Here is a 22,430-nt window from a genome sequence, read left to right as displayed (position 1 = left end):
AGACTCACCTGGGCAACACCATACCGCTCTAAAACTGAATTTCATGTCGCCCCAAACCCTCCAGCCCGTACAATCCCATCCCTTGATGTGATTTTCCCAAATCTCCTGCTGTGTTATTCCCTGTGTTTAGCCATGTCAGCCACCACCTGCTCCCAGGCAGAGCCTGCTGTCCCAAACGACCCCATTGTTCCCGGATTTGGGAAGGACAACACTCACCCCCCCAAAGGGAAGTTGCACAAACTTCATGCACCTGTACAAAAAATGCTTTGATCTCCTGCTCTCCTGTTCTTCCCCTTGCTTCCCTCCCTCCCCAGCATCACTGGCTGGGGGATACTGGTTTGGACATTTTGTTTGTGGACATTTTGCTTTACACATTTTGCTCTGGGGTGGCTCTCAGCCACAATGATAAAAAGTCGATGATTTTTGCCTCTTTTTAAAACTCTAGAGCTCACAAAGTATTTTGAAGAGCCAACAGGCAACTCATCACATCCTGACAATGTTTTATTTTTATTTGGAGATCCTCTGCTTTGTGCCTTAAAATCTGGTTTTGCTTCAATTGAAACACTTGCTCAGGTTCTGAGCAGTTTTGTCAACACAACTGGGTGTAATCTCTTTGGATTTTTTTCATTTAACATTTTTAGTCAATGCTATAGGCACACAGATATACAGCTGGAGTTTTAATACCAAAATAATCTTTCCTAACCTGGTGCTCCAGAACAGTTTGACACTGACACAGCACTTGAACAGAAAAATAATTTTGTATTTGTGACAAACAGCAAGTCCAGGAGGCTTACTCCTTGTAGTAGTCTTCCTATTCATTGGTGAGTTTTAGCCTAGAGGATTGAAGGTTTTCTCTATAAAAAGTACATATTTTTTTCAGAATAGCTCAATAAAAGTAGAATTTTGTTCAGGTAGTTCCCCAAGTTAAGCAAGAATCAGCTCCAGAGGGACTAAAGCAGGAGCTCTCTGGATAGTTCACATCCCCAGCAGAAACCAAATGATTTATCACCACTTTACTCCAGTTTTACACCTGTGCAACTACAAGGTTTAGCCAGTTGTGGCAAAACATTGAAGTGATAAGAAATGAACCATTTTCCTCTCTGAACAAAAAATAATCCCTGTGAAAGTATTTTATAGAGTTGCTCAGGAATCTGGGGAGTGGGGAAGATCACAGTATGAACTAACAAAAGTTTATTCCTGTGGCCAAATTGTAGTTCAGAACCTTTATTAATTTTAATTAATATGTAGAGAATTCCTCAATATGTAAAAAAACAAAACAATCATCTTTTTTTATGACTCCTGCTAAATTCAGTGAACATTCTCTGTGTTCTGTGATGTCTTTAGAAAATCGCATCTCTGTGGGCTTCTACAACATAAAACATATTTATTTCAAGCTTTTTCTACAATTAGCACCTTTTTCAACAACCCTCTCATAAATTATTTTCTCAAGTTAAATAGCTTCTTTATCTCTTCTAGATAAACACAAGGCCAGAGGTACCATTTCTTAATTTAACAGACAGGTCTCCAGCTTTGATGTCAAATACTCCTTGGGGGATCCATATAAGTGGAATATAAAATATTTATTTCTGCACTCTTGAATAATTAACATCTTTTAAAGAAGCACATGAGAAATCTCATCTCTTTCTGGCATGAGACCTAGAAGGAAACTCACCCTCACCTTACACATTTGTCCCATTTCCTTAGTTTTAGTCATTATCACTGTGCTCATTCTAAATGTACAGGATGGAACACGGATGCCAGTGGCTACACTACTCTTAGATTTTCATTCACCTCAGTACTTAGAATCATCCAAATGATTTTGAATCTCACTTCAAATTTTCACTTTGAAGGGAGATTTTGAGAATCTCACTTCTGCTATTTAGGATTCATTACAACATTGACTCCGTTACTGATCATTTTTGAATATTGACCGTTTTCCTTCATTTTTACACCCAGTCCACTTGTAACAGCTGATACTCAGAAAACCATCTGAGGAAAACACAAGCATGTAATTAGCTTTCAAATTGCTGGTTGTATGTTCGAGCTTGAGTGATGCAACAGCTACATGACAATTGTTATGAATGGTTTGACAGATGAATAAAGTAAGGAATTATTTTATTAAGCAATCAAGGGAGTGTGTCAGCAATATGCTGTGTTAACAAAGCTCATATTAATCTAATTCTGCACCTCCTGCAGCTTCTAATAAAGATATTTTTATTTATCATCAAGGAGACTGAAATGCAGTGAGATGATTTTAAGAGAGACCTGGTTTGTGCAACTCTGTCTCTGATTCCCGAAGTTTTTGGGCTGATGCAGGAGCATGTGCCACATGCTCTGCCACAGATGGCAGAACTCATCAAAAAGGGTCCTGATTAATGCCACAGGAATTCTGACACAGCCTGACAGAAACAGATGAGTCCCCTCACCCGACCACGAAAGTGCATTTGCTCAGACCACGTGCATTAGTCACAGTGTATAAATGTATGAATATTTATCCACTCCGACCAGATCTGGGGATGCTCCAAATATCACTGGAAATTCATTGCCATGGATGTCAAGGGCTTGATTTACTGCTTTTGGGGAGACACATATACATGGTAGATAGGAAAACAAATGCACCATCAGTGCCTCTCACCACATTCCCTCTCTGTCTCTGCTCACAGACCTGTCCAGTGCCACCTCTCACCCTTTTCTGTGCTCTAGACCTTTTCCTGCCAATCCTTCCTCTCCAAGACACTCTGAGGCAGGAACAGGATTCAAATAATTTCAGTACAAGCCCTTTTCCCCCTTTTCCTCTGTTTCTGCACCAGAATTCAAGCATTCTGGAACAGAAAATGTCCTAATATCTGTATGCTTTCCAGTTTCAGCAGCATCCTTAAGGATCACACACAAGAGGTCGAGAAGGACACCCAAATCTGATAAAATATTTCTCATTGGCTGGGCCTAGGTCTTCACAATCAACAGCAGTCAGGTGAAATTAGGCAGGTGAAGAAAAATAGACAATCTAGACACAGCCATCACTGCTTGAGGAGTAAAGTCACCACTGGAGAGATAATTCCCATGCATTTAGTTCTGTGGATTTGAAGCAGAGGATTAAGCACTTATTTTGGCATAAAGAAATTGGTAAGCCTTGTTAAATCTAAGTGGCATTTTTTTAGCCCTGCTGTGCTGAGGTGGGACATTTCTGCGAGAAAAAAAAAATGGTAAAAAGTTAAGTAAAGAAAAAAGGATTAACAGAAATAAAAATAGGAAGATTAATAGCTTCATGCAGTGAATCTGAGTTTTGAAAAATGCACTGAACTGAGCAATCTCCTCGGCAGAGCAGGCAGTGTTTGCAAGAGTTTGTGAAATCCTTTCCCAGATCATGAGTTTCAGTGTATTTCTGTGCACAGGATTTTCTCCAGCAGGTTTCCTGGGGCCCATTATGATTTAAGGGACTGCTGGACTTCCCAGACAGTTGTGCTACACAGAATACTCCAATTTAATGCAGTAAAGAAGACTTAACTTCATGTTTAGTCCAAAGAACAGCAGAAACAGGTATTTTGTTATATATGAGGCAGCTTTGTGTCATTAATGGAGCCAAGCTTTCCTCCTACTCTCTCCCACGATATTTTTGACACCAGGGCTGAGGTGGCAAGCAGGTTACTTGGGCTTTCCATCAGCCTAATCTCAATCTCCTGCCAACGCCTAATCAAAATCTCAGGCCCCTACATCACCTGCTCCTTCCTATTACAAATAATGTGAAAATAATTCTGCCTGAAAAGCTGCTTTGGGAAATGGAGGTTTAATGGCACCATCAAGAGCCCTTTGCAGAGCTGGTCACACAGAAAGTGCATGTTTGCTCCTGCACCCTGATCACCAGCATGCACGTGGAATTTCAAATATTGCATTCTTTGTTGCTCCTAACACAATCTCTTCTCCTTAGCTTCTCACCCTTTTCAAAGGCTGAAAATGTTGGAGCATGGTCTAGTTCAAAAGCCAGCAACTGTTCCAGCACTGCTGGTTAGCTCAACCACACAAAACCTTCCCTCCTTCTTAGTGTAATTTACCTCCAAGGAGAAATTCTTTGGCCTCCCACATGAAAACACCCCATTGAGGTTCTCAGTATTTAACAAAACTAATGCATAATGTGATAAATTAAACTATTCCAGCCCACAACCCACCTAAGTGGGGCTTAAAATATAAAGCTCAGGTAAAACACCACTCCAGTAAAAACCTTTGTTTAAAAGGCAAGGGAAAAGCATCAAAAAAGTTTACCAGAAAGGTAATGGAGGAAGAAGGTATAGTTTCCATTTTTTAAGCTCTTGTAATCTCACAGCCTGAAATATGAAATAAATTTTCTGGAAATGTTTCAGTGAAATACATTATAGATGAATCATTGGAGACACATATCTCACCAGATTTGTCAGAGCAATAAAACCCTGACCTAAGGAACATGCCCTGAGACAACAGAGGGTAGAGCCCTGTCAGTCTTTCTGAGTAATAACTCCTCCATCAGCAGTCAATTATTGGGCTGTTACCAGTGACAAAAACCTGTGAGATGTGCTCCAAACTGGAGAGCTGAGAGACTTTCCCCAGGAGAAATGGAAGCCTCTGAGGTCAGCAGACAATGCTCATTTTTTTCCTGCCCTGGGCCTTCAGCCTTCACATCGTCCCACCCTTCCCTGGGGACCTGGGAGAAATGCTGGTGGATCCCAATTCCCTCCACTTCCCATGGAAATAAATCACCCTTTCCCACGTGGATGGTGGAAGCCTAATTATCTGCTGCGCAGTTAAAAAAAGAGACACTGCACAGGTATGACCACCAGGAGAAAAAGCAGCTGCACTTTGTTGCATTTATTCCTTCATTCGAGCTGAATGAAGAATTACTCTAGATTTTTTGCAACCTTTTTTTTTTTCCCCTCCCAAAATGATTCATGTCTTTTACAGTTTTTGCAGTATTGCCATCAAAGGTTTTATCCCTGTTTTTTGTGGGGTTTTTTTGTCTCTGAGAGCCCCCCATTGTTGCACAGATCCCCTTCCCAGCCCAGCCTGGAACAGTCACAGGTGAGTGCTCAGGTGATGAGGGTCACTTATCAAAGCTGCCACACAAAGGTGCTGGGGTATTTCTGATGTTTGCTCAGGTGGGGCAAAACTGTCTGCTGTGACTGATGTCACACTGCTGCTGCTGCCAGTGCCTCGGCAAAGGAGCAAAATCAGGAGGAAAAAACGGGGAAGAAAGGAAAGAAACCACCCAAAGGCACAAGATAATGTTGAGCATGCATGAATCACAAAGATGCCTTAATTCACTACTTAAATGTTTTTGCTTTAATACTCACATTAGAGGCTCATACTACCCAACCATCCACTTCTAAGAGATTTCTTAACTTGTTTACATTTCAGCCTGAATAAGTAATCATCAAAACTTTCTAAATACTGCATTCCATAAATTTATGGTGGCAGGAATGAGCTTCTCACTGCCCTGACTGTCTGAAAGATCACAGTGATCACAGTATTTGCCAAACCAGGAAAGTTCTCTCCTACTGCATTAAATAAATGCACTTGAGATAATACAGAAGTGACATGTCATCATGAGCTCTTCAGTACATCTTTCCCTAAAAGGGGATAACTGTGGGATAAACTTCACACCCCCTCTGGAAGGTTCTGGTGTCATTTTCAGAAGAACCCAATTTTTGGCTGGTTGAACTTTTATGAGAAGAAAAAGCTGTTGTGTGAGACAGAAAACCCAAAGCCTGGCCTCAGAGAATGCCAGATTCCAGGACAGATCTGTGGTTTCTCCTACCTGAGTCACTGGTGGTGGCAGACCACACTTTAAATAAACTTTGCATTAGAGCTTCAAAAATGTGAACCGCAAGCAATGAATTAAACAAATGCAGAGAGAGGGTCCCCAGGGAGCCCTGGACTCAACCACAGGCTCACAGTGCTTTTAAGGGGGTGGAAGTTTATCAAAAGAAAGACAAGTACAGCTTATTACAGTATTGGGATACAATGCTAAAGGATTTCTTTCCAAATAAATTACATATACCTGCAAAGATTTAAAAAAAAACCAACTTTTGAAGGTACAGAAAGGGAGGAGAGCATAAACACTGGAGAAAAAAAAAATAAATAAAAAAGCCCACATTTATCATTAACAAGTAAAAACCATGCAGCAGGTCATTCTACCCACAATTACACACATGACTAAGTTTAATCAGGCCCTGAAGTCAAGAACAAACAGCGAGTGTGAGCACCGTAACAATCGTGTTTAAAGGAAAAATTACATTCCCTGTTTGGCCTCTGATGGAGCCAGGGATGGCAACGCAGGTGGCACAAGCCTGGGACCTTCAGCACACACTCAGAAACCTGATTATGTTCCTCTGATTTGCTCAAGTGCTTCTGAGAGCTCCTAAAAATATATGCTGAACCCTTTCAGAGCTCTCTGAAAAAGCAGGGTTTATGTGTAAAAAAAGAAAAAATTTAATTACTGGTGGCAAAGGTCCCATCAATCTGACCTGCATCTCGAAATTTCAGCAAAGCCAAATGCAGGGAGAGCCTCTCTTTCCTTCAATTTAAATTTAGGCCTGATTCTGACAGTCACAACATCACTCAAGCAACAGGTACCAAGCCACCAAAAGTCAAATTTCAATTTAATAAATTGAAAACACCCAAAAAACCAAAACAAACAAACAAACAAAAAGCAGTAGTAGTGACATCAAATGTACTGAACTAGACTTATGAAACTGAAATTTTTGGCAGAACAACTAACAAGTCAGAGTTACAGTGTATGCTGCAAACAGGCAATTCTTCTTAGAAATAAAAAAGACAAGAAAATAATACCTGTTACTTCTCAGCCAGCTGGATCAAGATTATCTCTTGACACTTGCTTCTCAGAATTATGGAACACTTCCTCTCTCTGTAAGAACTTTTTGTACAATTATTTTTCTAGTCTTATTCTCAGGGGAATCCAGCGTATTTGCATCCATAATAATGTTTTTCCTGTATTTAGGATGCCTTTCCCCAAACCCCTTCTGTAATTGTACATCCACTCAACAGTAGGCATGCATTAAAAAGCAGAGAAATTATGAATACCCTCGAGCAGAAGGAATGGATTATATTTTGAAATATACAGAATAACTTATAGAAATTTTGAGCCTTATCCAGCAAAGCCTTTCTCCTAGGAAACACGTGTGTGAATGAGGACCATGAAAGATCCTTTATTAGCAAAAAAAGAAAGACAGAAATAAAACGGTTTTGTTTTTCTTAAGTCATTAAAAAAAAACCAAAAAAACAATTTTGATAAATCAAAGTGGAAAGATGTAAGTTGCACTATAAATGGAAGCTTTTTCCTAATTTATTTTATTTTAGTGTAGAGACTCCATCTCTGTTCCACAGTAGTCTGTGACAATGACTTTGCCCAATGACTGGTCTGTTCAATGACTACGCTTCATTCTTAAAATTATATTACAAATTTTGCCATCCTCAGTAGGTACAATCTGCTCTCAAGTAGGTCCCAACACTTTTAAAGTGAAAATATTATAGAAACATCTAATTATTTACAGGATTGAGGCTGACAGGCCACACAGCTAAGCCTCTGTATTGAACGCATATTCCACACAGCTAATAGTGCCATTCATATGCAGCCCCCAAAGAGATTTGGGTAATGCCTCAATAACCATAACTTCTAACTGTGGGTTGGGAATGCTCTTATTATTTTTTTTTTTTCTCCTCCAATTATGTAATGCAAATTGTGAAAAGCAGAATTTGCATCTTAACTTGACTACTATATTATCTCTGCCTTGCACCTTAGGAAATTGCCAGATATTAAGTTATAGTTAGAGCTGCACCAAGACCATCACAGTTTACTGGAATCAGAATAATTTTATTTTACTTCCTGGCTCAATTGTCTTCTGAAAAGCAAGATCTACTTTTTTGTCTTTGCATATATTTAAAATGTGTAAGTTAAGAGCCATAGGTCAGCTGTTATTAACTAAAAGTAACATCTGTCTGCCTAAAGAAGTATTTCCTTTCACTGGATATCTCAGGCTTAAGAATAACCTGCTAGAGAGCTGGATAAACCTCATTCTTGGCAGCTGGCTGACCCACTAATTATTCTAAATTTCTACTTTATCCTAAAGTACATCTTTATTTCAGCAAATAATTAAACAGTTCATTTAGTGACCTTGTTCCACAAATCCTAGTTCAGTTCCTTGCTGCTCTCATGGCCACTTTCACTAAGCTTAATATTATCCAAAGCACATTGCCAAGTTTCATTAAAAATGTTGATTTAGCCCTTGAATAAATTGCCACAGTAATACTAGATGTCTGTATGGATAAATACAATTCAACTCCTTTTCCTGCCACTCCACCCACACACAAAGCATGAGGAAGGCAGCACTCCTTTTGCTCTAATTTCTGTGTCAAACATATTTTTATTTGCATTCTTCTGAGTACTTTTGGCCAAATCCAAGGATATATTTTCCTTCCAAGGAGTAGAGAATTGCCACACAACTAGCCTCAACATCCATAAATCCAAAATATTTGCAGAAGTAGAATCCTTTAAGTTTTGATGGCTTAGTATGATCAGGACATCAGCTCAAATCTGGCACTTGATCCCACAGCACCACAACATGCTCTCCATCCCCCTGTTTGCCATGGAGCACTTCCAGAGGTGAAGGAATTTCCAGGTTCACTTCCCCCACTGCCACCCCTTTGCTTGCATAAATAATTTTTAATTTTTTTTTTTTCTCTTTTTGCTCAGTGACACAATACTGGAAAACATTTTGGGCAGGACCCCAAGGTGCTGCCAGCTTAAGATAAAGCCCTTTGCAGCACCAAGGATCTGGCATTCCATCAGCACAAATTACTGGAGTAATTAAAAACTACTCCATAAAAAGAACACCTGTATTTGAGAACTGGATCACGGTGCTAATTCTACATCTCCCCACTTTTTTGACAGGCTGAAGAGAACTGAAAATTATTAGCCAAGCAAATTGACTGAAAACTTGATTAGCAGCTGGCAAAAGACTTCAGATGGAGCTCAGAAACTTCAGTGATGTTGAGAAAAAATAACCAGCAAAGTGGAAATTATTTCAGTTCAGTTTTTGTAATGTTTCAGGTAAATGGGGATATTTCCTATATTCTTATTTAAGAACTAAATATTATATAAATTTATATAAATATAATCTAAGAATTTAAGAAGAATTGCCACTGCCACATAAAGTGCAAAACAGAAAAATGGAGATACAGACTGATAGAATGGATGTCCCATATGGTCTCAAAATAAAACTAATTATGTTACAGCCAGTAAGAAGAGTCACTCTTTAGATTCAGCCCTGACTCAGTCTGTAAATAGAGTAGGAATTCTTTGCACAAACAAAAATCATAATGTTGCTCTGTTTCTACTAAAATTTGCCTAAAATTAATTATTTTCAAACTAAAATTATTTCAAAGAACTACAACAAAAATATCATTATCTTCTTAGTTGTCCCCCTGCACACAGGACTCATACATTCATAAATAGACAATTACTCAGTCCAAGGCCTCTGTATATTTGCAGTATTTTGCCTCCATAGGTTTTCCTTCAACAACCAATGTTAAATAAAATGAACCTGAATTTCAGGCACAGGTAGGCTGCTAAAATCAAACTGACCAAATACAATGGGAAAAAGGCGTTTTCCATTGAAATGGACTGCAATGTGAAAGAAGAAAAAAGCAAAGTCTGCTTTCTCTACATATTTCTATGCCATCCTAAAAAAACTGCAATTTTTAAACTCATAAAACAGGGTTGTAAATTCAAACATTCCTAGCTGGCGTCAAACCACAACTTTTACGTCAAAATGAGGTAATTCTCCTGCGGATTCAAACAGAAATCTTTGCTAATCATGGGAAATGTCTTTGTAATCTGCTTGTGTCCATGGCTGTTTAAAGACTTTACAATCCATGGAATGTTACAGGTAAAAACAGAAAATATATATTTTCAAATGTAATTTGCCATACATTTAGGAAAAAAAATTGAGGTTTTTGAAGAAAATACTACCAATCCCACAGCAGCTCTGAGGTAACTATAAGCACCTCCCACAACACAAGGGAATATTTCCAGAAGTTGAAATGGACATAAGAAAAATATTTTCAAGTGTTATAAATCCCAGCCCCCCTTTGTGTTCTAAGAGCCAACTATTTTTTTTCGCCTGGAGACTTCATTTTCAGAAAAAAATCTATTAATCTATTAAAGATTAATCTATTAATCTATTAAAGATGGCACTGAGAGGTGGTTTCTTTCCACTGGAATCCCCAAGGCAGAACCTCAGGGTTGTGAGGTTGAAACCTCCTCCACCAGAGGCTGCCCATGCCCAGCTGGGTTTGGAGTCCCACGAACCCGGTGAGGTCTGTGAACATAAAAACATTTCAATACATTTAAAACCTGCTTACTTTTCCTGCTCTGCCTCGTAAGCAGCCACCTTAGCTCCTGTCCCTGCAGGTTTTGCTGTCCTCTGCCTTCGTTTTCTCCTCGGAGCTGGGTCCACGATGTCTGGGCTGCCCAGGAGGGAGGAATCCCTTGGTTCCAGAGCTGCCAAGAGGAAAAAACAACCAAGGTCAAAAGAAATGTAACATTTGAGGTATTTCAAGACAACCCTTAAAGTGTTTCTTCTCTGTGTCTTTCTTACGGAAATCTCCATAGTCCCAGGATGGTCTCAGGACTGGGAGAAGTTTGTGACATAAAGGCAAGTTCAAAAAGAGTGAATTCAAACTAGAAAGATACTCTTTCCTTGGTACCTCTTTGTAGCCACTGGAGAGAAAGGCCAGCAACCCCAAACTGGACAATCTGTCTGGATTTTCACTGCCCCCTTTGCTGATGCTGAGTGAAGCAGGCTCTGTCCAGGTTCATCTACCTATTTGAATTACCATGTAAATTCATAAAATATGCTTTATCTATACTTAAACAACAAAACCCTCTCCACTTTGACAATTACCTACTCAAAACTCAAATGTCAAGGCAGACAGATCTTTCCTCAAGCTAAAAAAAACAAAAACAAAACAAAACACAAAACCTATTAATGCATTCAGAAGTTATGCAGACATTTTTATTCCAGCTATCAACATCCTGCAGTGTATTTTCATTTGGTATGCCTGCTTCCAAAGTGAAATCTTTAGTTACCTGTAATTTTCAAGACAATGATATCCAGAACAGCACAAACTTCAGCAGAAATATATTAAATAATAATGGGGTGGCTGAGGCTGAAGCTTTTGGGGTCACTTCCCTGTTTATTACGTTTCTTTGCACTTTAGGGTGGTTTAATCCTCTCGTGGATGAAAGATGCCATAATTTGAGACTCAAATGGTTTTCACAGAAAGTAAATAATAATGAGTCCTGTTTCCCCAACCCCTTCACAATGGTTACCCACGTGTGCTGAAAATGAAGCAGGGAGGTAACACACAGCCCACAAGTGGCATTTTCACCATTTCTCAGAGAAACATGTGGCCAAGAATGCTGATAAATTTATCAGAGGCTCCCCAGAGCCTCTGCTCAGAGTGAGGCACATGCTTTACATTTAATAATATTAAATATTCACCAGCATGCACTACACTACATCACAGACCTGCAGATATTTGCAGGGTGACAACAGGTATTAGCTGACATATTTCCCAGGCACAAACTAATTAACAAGTTCCAAAGTCCAGCACAGACAAGATACATTCCTACAATAAATGCTGAGAAGGGTTAAACTACACTAACCATAAACCATTCTAAACTTTAACCAGATATGCATACTTTTCCAGTGTTAACTGCTGAAAATACACTTATGATAGTTACTCTTTACCTGTCTGGAGCAGCGTGTCCAACATTTGCACAAACACTGGTTTATGTATTTCAACATCACTGCTCAAAGTTGGCCTCTTCATAATGAATACACACAGAACAGTTTGCTGTCAAGAACCCAACAAATCTGAATAATTTTACTGTCATAACTGCTATCCTTCCTTTTTGCTGTTCTCCTCCCACACCCTCTATTTTGGCCAAAGAGTAGATCCAGAGGTGAACCTCATATACAAAATCTACATTTCCCTAACATAATAAAGAAATGTCTCTGTGTTCTCACCTGTGCAATGTGCACTGGTGATCACAGCCCTCATGCCCAGTAACAGAATTCTTCTGTGTCTAAAATGAATTTTAAAAAGACATTTTTTTTCTTCTTTTTCTAAAAAAATAATTTCTTTTAATTATAGCAAAAGAAAGGCTTCTCATTCAGGCAGCCCAGAATTCAATCTCACAAAGAGCAGCAGACTGGCTCGTGGGTGAGGGTTGATCACCACAGGCTTGGGGATTTTTGTTGCGTTTGTTTCTTTCTTTTAAGCTAAAACTCTCAGGATTGCTGAAGAAAAGATGGAATACACTTGACTTTCACAGTACCACGCATCACCGCTGGGCTCTAAACACACACCCACTACTGCTGCCCAAAAATAATTCCCACTAATGAATTCATTTATAGCACTTGAGTAAAAGCCAAAGAAAGCTTCGGCAGAATACTGCTCATTGCTCAACGTAAAAATCTTTTGGAAAAATGAGAGACAGCCTTAGGCACAAGCCTAGCTTTTTCATTCTGAAAATATTTTCTGTCTAAATTTAAGCAACGTTTTAAGGAGGGAAAGATCCTCGTGAAAATAAATTTTCTACTTTTACGTTACGTAATTCAGTATGAAGGGTTGTTATACCTTTGAGAGGAATGGTAGCAATTTAAACACAGACAAGAGTACTGCTGGATGAAAAACAGTAATTAAACCTCCTACACCAAACATTGATTAGGAAAAGAAAATATTCCCAGCAGAGAACATACTTCCTGCAAGAAAATAAGATTGATAAGAGAGCAAGAAGGGGATCGTGGTTCAAGTACTGGAAGGATATTTGTGCCAAGAAGATTAAAAACTTTAAATAAAAACTCCTGCAGGTTGGAGGGCTTTTCCTTGTTTTGGGGGTCCTCTTCTGTAACTTTGAAGAGTGATATTATTTGGTGGGTTGAGGGAGTTTTTCCAATAGGGTATTCCAGAAAATAACTGAAAATTAAAAATAGCTGTCATTGGTTTCGAAGAGCTGGGATGAAATTAAATCAAGGCAGCCCCACAGTGTTGGGGACCTGGAAACAAAATATGCCTTAAATACAGAAAAACTCTGAAAAACACAGAAAAAAAAGTCAGGAATCTTCCTCGAGACATTTGGAAATACAGCATCAGGATCTCTGAAACAACAGAGATTAATTTCTGCAGCCTAGTTATAGGCAGGCAGTCCTGTTAGATTCTACAATACACTTCTGCATTACTTTATTTTGATATACAGAAGTCAGTTGTTTAAAAATAAATACTTTCCAATCTGACAAATCCACCTTTCAGTCTGAAAAAAAACAACTCTGTGCATCTTCATTTGTGTATACCATGAAAACGTATTTTCACTTCTAATGAAAATCCTCCAGCATTGACTTGTCTAATTATTCATGACAGTGTCACCAAGAAAACAGGATCCAGATCCTCTCAGTACAGCAGTAAAGGGCTAAAATCAGCACCAAAAGCTTAGTTTTGCCATAAAATACATAAACAGGGACCAAAGAAAGCAAAAAGCAAGCAGAAGTTTTCCAAAACTGAGGAATTTGTTTGTCTACAATGACCTAACCTCACACAGTCAGAATACACAACCTCAGTTATGAATAATGGACCACAGGCAAGAAAAAAGCTGCAATTAATCAGATTTTACCCACAGGAAATTCAGTCACAGATTATTATTTCTCTTCACCTTGCTGTTATACAGAGAAGTGATTAAATGGATTCAAGGAATATTCATAGTCTCAGCCTGTACCACTAAATGAAATGTATTTTGTTTGATCACAATAAAGAACTTGCAGTTATTAAAAAAAAAAAAAAAAACAAAACAAAAAGCTTTTCCAGATTGGTATAGAACAGGAAATATTTTTAAAGGACACAGGCATTTATTCTGAAGACAAGCCTTTATTTAAAATTATCTCCTATCCTGGAGATTTCATCAACAGCAAGACAGAATTCTGACAATTTTAATTTCTCTTTTGAATGAAAATAAAGACTTAGGAAAATTTGTTCAGACTTTCAGATATTAACACTACTGTAGCTCCCCAAAATTCCACCCAGAGCCCTCCTGTTAGCAGAGCAGAACTCCCTGGTTGAATTCTGCCTAGCTCCAGGCAGAATGTGTTGCTCCGTGGAATTAATCAGCTGAGCTTCCAAGTTCTGCTCTTTAATGAGGCTGATGATTTAATGTAAACCAGTGTTAGACAAAATGGGCTGAGAGGTGGCCACAAAACCATCACCTGGAGAGCACCAGGGCTGCCTGTCAGAGCTGTCCCCCAAGCTGCCAAAGAAAGGCAAAGGCAGAAGGAGGGAGCAGAATTTATCACTTTAATCCCTGACTGCAGCGTAACTCCAGCAATTTCGTGGTTTCTCAATCCCAGCATAATTCCCCAGGGATCACCGTGGTTGATGATAATTAGCATCTCTTTGACAGCCTCCGCAGAGCCCTCTAAATGAATGGGTATGGAAATTAACACATCCCAGGGATGCAAAGGCAGTATCTGCAAAGCAGGATTAAGTCATTCCTGACAGGCAATTGAGGAAACACCATTCCTACCTCCGTGTTCACAGATCCTGGCATTTTTCATGAGAAACAGATCTATTTGGGTCACTCAGAGATATTAAACACTGCTGTTTACAGTCCATGCATCTGCTTCAGTGAAAGCAACAGGAATATGTCACTATATTAATTTTAGGAAAACAGTGAGATCCGTTTCCCATTCCCTTTGTCCTGCCCTACTGTATATTTAATTTTTTGTATAAATTTGGGTTTACTGTACCGTAATCCCCTGGGGGCAAGAGGCAGTTGAGACAGAGGTTCTATAAATTCTCTGTCAGCTGGTTGTTAACATTTATTTTCACAAAGAATATCTCCATGGGAAGTGTTTATGAAGACACATTTTAAAACAACTCCTGCAAAAAGTTTAGATCCAGCTATACAAAATTTATAAATTGTAGTCAGCTCAGTAAGGAAGTTTACATTTTACCCTAGCAGGCTGTATTACCACTGAGTTTTCTACTTGCAAAGTCTATTCTTTTCCTGACATCACCCTTTTCTAAAAGATTTTTAAATGCAGCACTTGAATTAAAAAAAAAAAATCAAATAAACAAACAAACAAAAAAAAAAAACCCAAAAAACCCCCAAACCAAACAAAGAACCCCACATAAAACAAACCAAACAAAAAATCTCACACAAAACGTGCTCATTTCAAACCTGCAGGGAAACAAATCAAGTTATGGTAAAATCTGTTTGCCAGAAGGTTTCCTTTTCAATGATTATTTATTGGGGATTTATTTATTAGGGATAACTCAGATGTGCAATCCGACATTGTCTTGAAACTACATGGCACAGGAAATTAGGGTAAATTTGACATACAAATAGTAAGCTTGGCAAGGGAGCATGAAAAAGTCTCTTTCCATCTATCAAAATACAAGAGGATAAAAAAAGAATGCATTTTACACACCTCCAAGAGACTCTGAGGGAGCTCATTAATTTTAATCATTGAAACCATGATCTGTAATAGAAATCCCTCTTTTTTAAAAAAGGCCTTGAGAAGGGAAATTTCAATGAACCACATAATCAGATGAGAGATATTAACTTTCAATAATCCACACCAATGTGTTTTGCCAAAAACACTTCACTAGTATTGTAATTCCAAAAAAAGCCCCTGCTTACAAGCACTGCTGAAGGTTTTGATTTTGCTTGAAAATACTACAAATTTGTAGTGTGTCTACCCCTTGAGCACCAAGGGAAAGCTTTGGGATGTGCTCAGATCTTCCGTGATGTGGGTCAGGCAGAGGCAACATTTTGCAATTCCAGTCTGGACACCTAAAAATCTCCTAACAATTAAGGTTGTTTCCCCTGCTTTATTGTCCATGGGTGCCTGACAGAAGCAGCACCAAAGCTGGTGTCTCGGATGCTGTGCTGCTTTTTTGGGCTTGGCCAGGGGCTGTTTGGGGGCAAGTTTTAGGCTGGTCAGCTTTTCAACAACCCTGATTTACTGCAGGAACCCTTCCTCCCTCTCTGGCCCTCGGATCTTCTCAAACCTCCGTGTTAAAGGCTGATTTTCTGTGCTGTCATCCAGCACACAAGCACTTCCAAATTCAGGCATCAGCACCAAAAAGGTCGCGGTTTGAAAAGGTTTGGATGAGCTCAGTGTCCCGGGTGTGACTGTTTGCTGGAGTCATCCTCTGGGCTCCTGGGACGTCCCATCTGGATCATCTGAACCACCCAGGGTGGAGGTAGGAGGCTTCTGGACATAACTCCCAGGAGGCATGAAGCACCACGCAGGTCGAGTAAACAAAACAACAAAGCAGGCAGACACAAGAGCTGAAATCACAGAGGCCACAGGAAGCTTTGGGAAAGATCTCAGCGCTATGATGTCTCAATTCAACGTGAGGCAGTGGAGCCCAGAGTAATTTCTCAGCAGGCTCGTAAAGCATAATAAACCTCATGCCTGGAATTCCATCATTTTTGCTCAGCTGGGATTTTCTGGTGTCTGAGCTGATGTTGCTCAGCCCACCCAGCAAATCCAGGCCCTGGCACCAGCAGTGGTGGCTTCCAATGATTATCCCACATATGTCAGAAATCCTTATCCCCAATCCCTGGCTGTGTGGATGTGGAGCCCAAGGTCTGAAAGTCACTCCTAAAGAAGAATGTGAATAAATAACATTATTTACCGATTTCAAACCAGTAAGTGATTGTTTTGTTAACCTTTATGCAGTCATAAAACCACAGAATTGTGGATTGGTTTGGGCTGGAAAGAATCTTAAAGCTCACCCATCCCATCCCTGCCATGGACACCTTCCACTGTGCCAGGGTACCCCAAGCCCCATCCAACCTGGCCTGGGAGATTTTTGGGGACACTTTTGGGGACTCCACAACCTCTGCAGCTAGCAGTCACCTGTGCTGCTTGGAATAAGTGAAGGTACGTAACATATTTGTTCATGACCACTACTGGAAAAGGGCTTCTGGACTAATACCAACAGTAAGTGTCAAACCCCTTTCATGTAGTGAGAGCTGCTGCTACTCCTGTGGAAATTCTTACTCAGTATGTCTTGGATGGAGAAATTCACAACAACGACTGCAAGACCTGTAGAAAATAAAGCCTTTTGACTTTATTCAACTTTATTTTGAGGTTCTGAGCCAGCAGTGTAGCCAGAAGGCCAATGGCCCCTGACCTGTATCGAGAAATGTGGCAGCAGGAGAAGGGCAGTGACCGTCCCTGTGCTGGCACTGCTGAGGCCACACCTCGAGTGCCCAGGACAGGGCACGGAGCTGGGAAAGGGCTGGAGAATTCCTGAGGGAGCTGGGAAGGGGCTGGAGAATTCCTGAGGGAGCTGGAAAGGGGCTCAGGAGCCTGGAGAAAAGGAGGCTCAGGGGGCCCTTCTGGCTCTGCACAAGTCCCTGGCAGGAGGAGACAGCCGGGGGGGTCGGGCTCTGCTCCCAGGAACAGGGACAGGAGGAGAGGGAACGGCCTCAGGCTGGGCCAGGGGAGGCTCAGGGGGGAGAGCAGCAGGAATTTCCCCATGGAAAGGGAGCTCAGGCCTTGGAACTGCCCAGGGAGGTTTGCAGTGCCCATCCCTGGAGGTGTCCCAGGAATTCCTGGATGTGGCACTCAGGGCTCTGGGCTGGGGACACGGTGGGGATTTGGCACAGGTGGGGCTTCATGGCCTTGGAGATCTTTTCCAACCAAAATAAATGATTCTGTGATTCCATCACTTGCTAAATTCATTTTCTTATTTCTGTGGAACAAGCACTGGGTCGCCCTGGTGCTTGAACTCACTTTGTTAGGATCACCATCCTGACACACAGTGCATTCCCTGAGAACCCCACGGGAATCCTGAGGACACAGAGATTTCCCCCAGTGTACCAAAGGCAGCCTTAAAAACCAAGTGTGAGCTACACTTGGGGCTTCCCCCCGGTGCCCTGGAGCTCAGACTCCTCTGCCACAAAAATTATTTCTTTCCCCATTAAACAACTTTTGAGGAAATCAATACAACTCAAGGGAGGACATAACTCTGGAAAATGTATGTTTTCATAATGATGGCATTTCATGGTGGATAAATTAGTAACCTCTACCAATAACTTGATCATGTTGTACTTATAAGCCTAAGACTTTTTCATTTGTATTACACATCCCAGTTTTTCGTATTATAGATATTTCTACTTTAGGTTGAGAAAACATTTCAGGTGGAAAAATCTGAAATAAAAGCCTATTTAAATGGGAACTTTGCTTGCCTGTATTTCACTACGTATTTGTAAGGAAGCACAAAAACATTTAAACAAATACTACATTCAGAACAGAAGGTATTTTGCTGCTTATTTATACAGCAACATAAATACATAGTGCTATTTTAGAGATAAAATAGCAACATAAATATGTGGCACTATATCTTTTAGAGAAAAAGACAGATTTAAAGCTTTAAAATAACCCACTCTAAAATCAGTCAGTGACACGAGACCTATGCCCCCTCTACAACAACACACAGCTTTAACCCTGGAACACAAATCAGCCACTTTAAAACTGTCCTTACATGTGAACACACAGAATTAATGACAGCACAGAGCCTAATCACTCAAAATGTCACTGTCAAAGGACAAAAGTCGAGATGAGTAAAAGGGAAATGGTGATGCCTGGGGTGGGCAGGCACAAGGAGAAGGCCAGTGTGGCTGAGGAAGGCTCAGACATGAGAAAAATCTGTGATCTAATGGCCCACGAGCCACTCTGATGGCCAGTGTGACTCTCCAGCATGTGAAAGATTATAAAGTGTGCCCACAACCCTTCAGCCAGTGCTGATGGAGAACAGCTGAGGGGGAAAAGCCTAACTATTGTCCCAAACAGTGCTTCTGACAGAACCAAAGGCAATGTCGACATTGTGAACTAATTAAGGGAACAAATTTAGACATTAAATGTGTTTTGGGCTTTCAAAAATCTTTATTTAAAGTACTTTAAATATTAAATCACTGCCCTAAGTATTCAATGTCTTGAAAAATTAAGTGAAAAAATGGGAAGTTCGACACAACAACCTCAGGAAAACCAAGTTCTGCCCCAGCATCCTCCACAGTTCAGCGATGATCATCAAAAATTTGAAAGCCTGTGAGATTTTGTACAGTCTGCTTTTATACCCATTCTCCTTTTCTTCCCCTGCCTTCAGCAAACTTTGAGACAACCTGAGGAGACTGTGGTGACTTCTAAAAGCAGATCATTGCCCAGAAAGTGACAGAATTATTTGAAGCCCCTTCCTTCTCAAAGACTGTTCCACAAGAAGCTCACACCCTTTCCAAATAACCTTTCCAGCAGAAGTGATTTTTGGAATATTTATACTGTGCTATTTGTATGTATAGACATTATTTTTTTGCCCCGAATTTAACAAGCTTTAGATCTTTTATTTCCACTGTATATTTTTGAATTTTGCATAACCAGCTGATACAGTCCCAAACTCTGTTGTGCATTTTCTTGTATTTTCTGTGCAATGAGCAAGCTGAGCTGAAGTCTCACACATCACTCCCTAGGAACCAAGTTCTATTTACACTATTACCTTTCTGGACCCATTTATTTCTCTTGAAATCAATATAAAACCTCCCGTAAATAAAAGACACACCATGAGTATTATCTACAAATTGCTGTCAGCTCTCTGCCTTATTTTTTTTTTTTTTTTGGCACACCGTATTCCTAAAAGGCTTTTCATGCTGTGAATTTAAAGACAGCATTTAAGATGTCATTATGGCATGTCTTTATATACAGCTGCCATTAAGGTCTTTGTAATGGATTTAGAAATGATGAACATGGAAGGTGCCTCAGTCAGACATGACATTAATGTTTTTATGGCAGATGCACTGGCACAATCTCAATCAACATCACGGGATAATTCTGCTTTGGAAAAATGCTACAGGTAATTCTGGTTGCCCTAAGAGGCTCTGAGGGTATATTTAAAGAATTTTAAAGATCTCAGTAAGTACTTTGAGAGCAGCAACACATTAATATTTATTACAACTCTTACTGAACAATGAATGTGAAACCCAGTCATGTGCAAGACGCTGATATATGGCAAAAAAAAATTATCAATCAACAGGTCTCAATCAGAATCAAGAAGTTGGTTTAATCTGTAACAACTTCTATTTAGATGCTCTTAAACACTCACACAGACAATGAGGATACCATCCACATATTGCAGAATAACTTCTTTTGGCTCCTGTCTTTCCAGTCTTCTAATTCCTTTGCTAGCTGGTTTTCAAATATTGTTGGGCTGTTCTTGAAACCTTGAGGTGAAACTGTCCAACTAAGCCGGCTTTTCCTTCCTCTCGGGATTTTCCCACTCAAAGCAAAGAGATCTTGGCTGTTTTTGTGCACAGGAATGCAGGAAAAGCATCCTTCAGGTCTACAGGACGCTTTTTTCATTCATTGTGAACGGATTGTAATACTTGTGACAGGACCCCAGACCTGTTTTTCTTTGCCAGGTCCTTGGACATCTGCAGGGCTCTCCTGGTCTGGCTGGGCTGTGACCACGAGCAAAGCCCAGCTCTGAGAGGGCACAGCTGAGCTTCAGGAGAGGTGACACCACCCGTGGTGTCACACAGGGCATGGGCAAGCTGGGATTGTTACAAAACCCCAGGGATTTTTTAGAGGGCAGTGGTGGAGATGAGTGGCAGAAGCCCATGGCAAAGACGCTGGCCCCAAGTCAGTCAGGCAGCAGGGATGCAGAGCCAGGATGCAGGGTGAGGTCAGTGTGTGTGATGGCCAGACTCCTTACAGGACTGGCCCTGCTCCCCTGGGACCCACTAACTCTGGGATAGTCTTTCCATATGGCAAAAGCCTCAGTGAGAAAAAACAGGAGCACGCCCTGAGCTGGGCTCATGTTCCACGGATCCTCCCCCAGCCAACGTCCCTGAGAGCCACCAAGCCCAGGAGGCGCCAGGAAAATGGTTTATTAAAATGGAAATGACAGAGGCTCCATCACCCAAACCCCCAAACCCACTTGGAAACACAAACCCCAAATATCCAAGCCCAGAAAATGTGGAATTTTCTTCTGATAAAGAGTCTCCCTACTAAGTTTTGCTGATATGCAGAGGATCAGCTGCCTGAGGAATTACGTTGAAGGGTGAAACACTTACATAAAAGGGTGAAACACCGCCTAGACTGGCAAAACTTGATGCAATTCCTCTACCCCTCCATCAACGTGCAGTGATTCTAAAAAAAACCCCCAAAAAAGATATCTATATATAGGGATAATTTATGGTTGCTTAATATTTCATGCAGGCTCAAAATATCTACATGGAAGAAGAAAATGCTTTTCTATATTTAATGTATTTTTGTAATTTCATTACACTGGGCAATTCTCATGCCCGTTTACCATCAAAAATTCATTTAAATTATTAAGGGCCTGTGGAAATTTTAAACACTTCCTGACATTTCTCCAAAACAACAGTTACTGTAATGGTAAGGTTTGATTACAAAAAGTAATACAGTCTCCCTCTAACTAAATAAAGCTTAGAGAAAATGGGATTTAAATACAAAGGGTGTGTAAACACACACTCCTTTTCCCACCACAACAAAACAGACTGGTTTAGACTGAAAAGAGTTTTTCCTCTGGCACCTTTTCTTGCTTCAGGAAAAATATCAAGGGATGATCACTGTGATGTAAACCACATGCTAAACTCTAGTGATGAAATATTATAAAAACATGATGTCGTCAAAGAAAGAATGTCAGTGGGTTATTTCCAGAGAAATTTGCTGAAGATGTTGGAAAGTATGAATGATTTTATGACTTTTTCTAGAGAAACAAGAGAAAAAAAGACGTTGCAGGCTACAAAGACCTGAAGAATTAAGCTCACTAACAGTAAAAGCAGAATAAATTCACTAGGTTAAGCAGGTGATGTGTGGGATAACACAAAGCCATAACAAGGTTCTATAAACCGAAAATATTGTATAATTTGATTTTTTTTTTCACTCTTTCCAGGAAAAAAAATAAATAAATGTAAAACAGAGAATCTTGGTATCACACTTCCTCAAATTAAAGGCTCTATCTTAGAAGTACTCCAGCTGTCTTGAGTAGTGCTGTATTTGACAGCCTGATCCTTAGAAAAAAAAACAATGTTGATATTATTTAAAGCTAGAATTTTTGCCTTTAACTAGTATTTTTTCTAGCCATCATAATACTTGTCTAAAAAGGCGTTTGAGAACCTGCAATTTTCTTTTATTGGAATGGATTAATCATTATCATATTGGTATACCTAACTTACAAAAAAAAAAAAAAAAAAAAGGAAAAAAAATCACACAGAGTTCCAAATCAGACATTTAAAAATATATTTTCCTTTATTTTCCTTCCTTGTGTGCTCCAGTTGGAGCTGGGAAAGGCTCCAC

General features: G+C 40.0%; 1 protein-coding gene across 3 annotated transcripts in view; it reads right to left on the bottom strand.

Moving 5' to 3' along the window:
- Positions 1 to 22,430, bottom strand: part of XRCC4 (X-ray repair cross complementing 4) — a 142,095-nt gene that overhangs the window by 43,419 nt on the left and 76,246 nt on the right. For all 3 annotated transcript variants that reach the window (XM_058864098.1, XM_058864097.1, XM_058864099.1), the window contains exon 7: positions 10,408 to 10,546. In XM_058864098.1, the coding sequence (XP_058720081.1) occupies positions 10,408 to 10,546 (139 nt within the window). The remainder of the gene's footprint in view (positions 1 to 10,407; positions 10,547 to 22,430) is intronic.

This window comes from Poecile atricapillus, chromosome Z (genome assembly GCF_030490865.1).
Source record: "Poecile atricapillus isolate bPoeAtr1 chromosome Z, bPoeAtr1.hap1, whole genome shotgun sequence".
In the NCBI taxonomy this organism is placed as follows: domain Eukaryota; kingdom Metazoa; phylum Chordata; class Aves; order Passeriformes; family Paridae; genus Poecile; species Poecile atricapillus.
Note: the sequence above shows the minus strand (reverse complement) of the source record. Positions and strands in the feature narration are given on the sequence as shown.